General features: G+C 39.2%; 1 protein-coding gene across 1 annotated transcript in view; it reads left to right on the forward strand.

Moving 5' to 3' along the window:
• Nucleotides 1-1,733, forward strand: part of Il13ra1 (interleukin 13 receptor subunit alpha 1) — a 57,369-nt gene that overhangs the window by 36,286 nt on the left and 19,350 nt on the right. Inside the window, exons 7-8 of the mRNA XM_031349150.1 lie at nt 21-68; nt 353-485. Coding sequence (XP_031205010.1) covers nt 21-68; nt 353-485 — 181 coding nt within the window. The remainder of the gene's footprint in view (nt 1-20; nt 69-352; nt 486-1,733) is intronic.

Genomic DNA, 1,733 nt, shown 5'->3' on the forward strand with positions numbered 1-1,733 from the left:
TGGAACTTTTTTTTTTCAAGGTTGAAGAGGACAAATGCCAGAATTCTGAATCTGAAAGAAACCTTGAGGTCAGTCAATTCAGCTTTGGCTGTTTGGGCTTGAACACCAAGTAACTGTGGGTGGGACAGGTCAGGCACAGTGTAAATTTGAAATGCTTGGTGTGATGAAAAGTAAACTATTTTGTTCTATAGGCTATCTATTACCAATGCTTTTTGGGAGTCAAAGTCAGATAATTGGAATTGTAATCCAAGTCTTAAGCCCACACAGGATTTGGCCAATAATTATGTTATAATTCAACATCAGAGCTAAAGGGAATAAACTGGTAATGGTTTTTGTGCATTTTATACCTAAGGGTACAAGTTGTTTCATATTCCCTGGTGTTCTTGCCGACACGGTCTACACAGTCAGAGTAAGAGTCAAAACAAACAAGTTATGCTTTGATGACAACCACCTGTGGAGTGATTGGAGCGAAGTGCAGAGTATAGGTAAGAGAGTACAATGTCATTATGATGTAAAACACTTATGGATGGAAACTAAGTTGAAACATAAAGTAGATTGGGAAATGGGCTACTATTCTTTTTTGATACCAGAGAGTAGTTAAAATAAACATTTGTTTTCCATTTAATTGCTGTCAAATTAGCTAGGGTTCATAGACAACACACAGTTCCACAGGGTGTTATCGTCACCTCTGCTCCAGCCCCATCTTTATCATCAAGGCAAACAAAAACACAGAAAGAAGGCATCATCCAATTTGCAAGTTGACTCATGCCAAAGGACTGTCTTGTATGCCAGTTAATGGACTTAGGAGAGTAGCAGTGAGCTTGGTGGTATTTAACAAAGATAAGCCTGAATGTAGGTTTGAAAATGAAGGCAGTGGCTGTACTGAGCAAGCCATATTCAAAATAAAGGATGGGAGCTACCTGTTTGAGTTGTGGAGTGGGGTGCCAGAGAAAATGCATGGGCAGTATTAGATAGCAGTGTTGGTACAGCTCACAGGTTAAGATGGTGTTTCAGGGTGGGGTAAAAAATAAAAAAGCTGGGTGATGGTTGTATACACCTTTAATCCCAGCACTTGGTAGGCAGAGGCAGGTGGATTTCTGAGTTGAAGGTCAGCTTGGTTTACAGAGTGAGTTCCAAGACAGCCAGGGCTATACAGAGAAACCCTGTCTCAAAAAAACAAAACCAACCAAACACCAACAGCAAGAATGGTAGAAAGGCATCTGACTTTGACTCTGGTTTGCACATACATGAATGAATGAACATTTGCACTTGCACATGTAAACACACAAACACACAAAGTCTGGCAGCTCCTTTCTCAATCTTTGTGAGGAGCATCATATTGTAGGAGACATAATGGCTGACTGGAATCTGTATTGAAAGGTAAAAGGCTAATGAGTATGTAGAAGAACTTCAAAATTGATAAGGAACCGTACATGAAGTTACCTTGAGAAGGCTTAGCTGTTGAGTTCTTATATTTAAAGTATTGCTGGGTAGAAGAGGAAATTTGCTTTCTTTTTAGCCACTAGGGGCAATATAGAATCAACATAAGCCTTTGAACAGCTCTTTTTTTTTTATTATATGTTTTCTTTATTTACAATATCTCCTTTCCCAGGTTCCCCTCCAAAAGAAAAAGAAAATAAAATAAGAAAAAAAATAAAATAAAAAAACCCAAAAACTAAAACAATCCCGTTACCTCCCCCATCACCCTGCTCACCACCCCACCCCCTCCTGCT

The sequence above is a fragment of the Mastomys coucha genome, chromosome X (assembly GCF_008632895.1).
Source record: "Mastomys coucha isolate ucsf_1 chromosome X, UCSF_Mcou_1, whole genome shotgun sequence".
Lineage (NCBI taxonomy): Eukaryota > Metazoa > Chordata > Mammalia > Rodentia > Muridae > Mastomys > Mastomys coucha.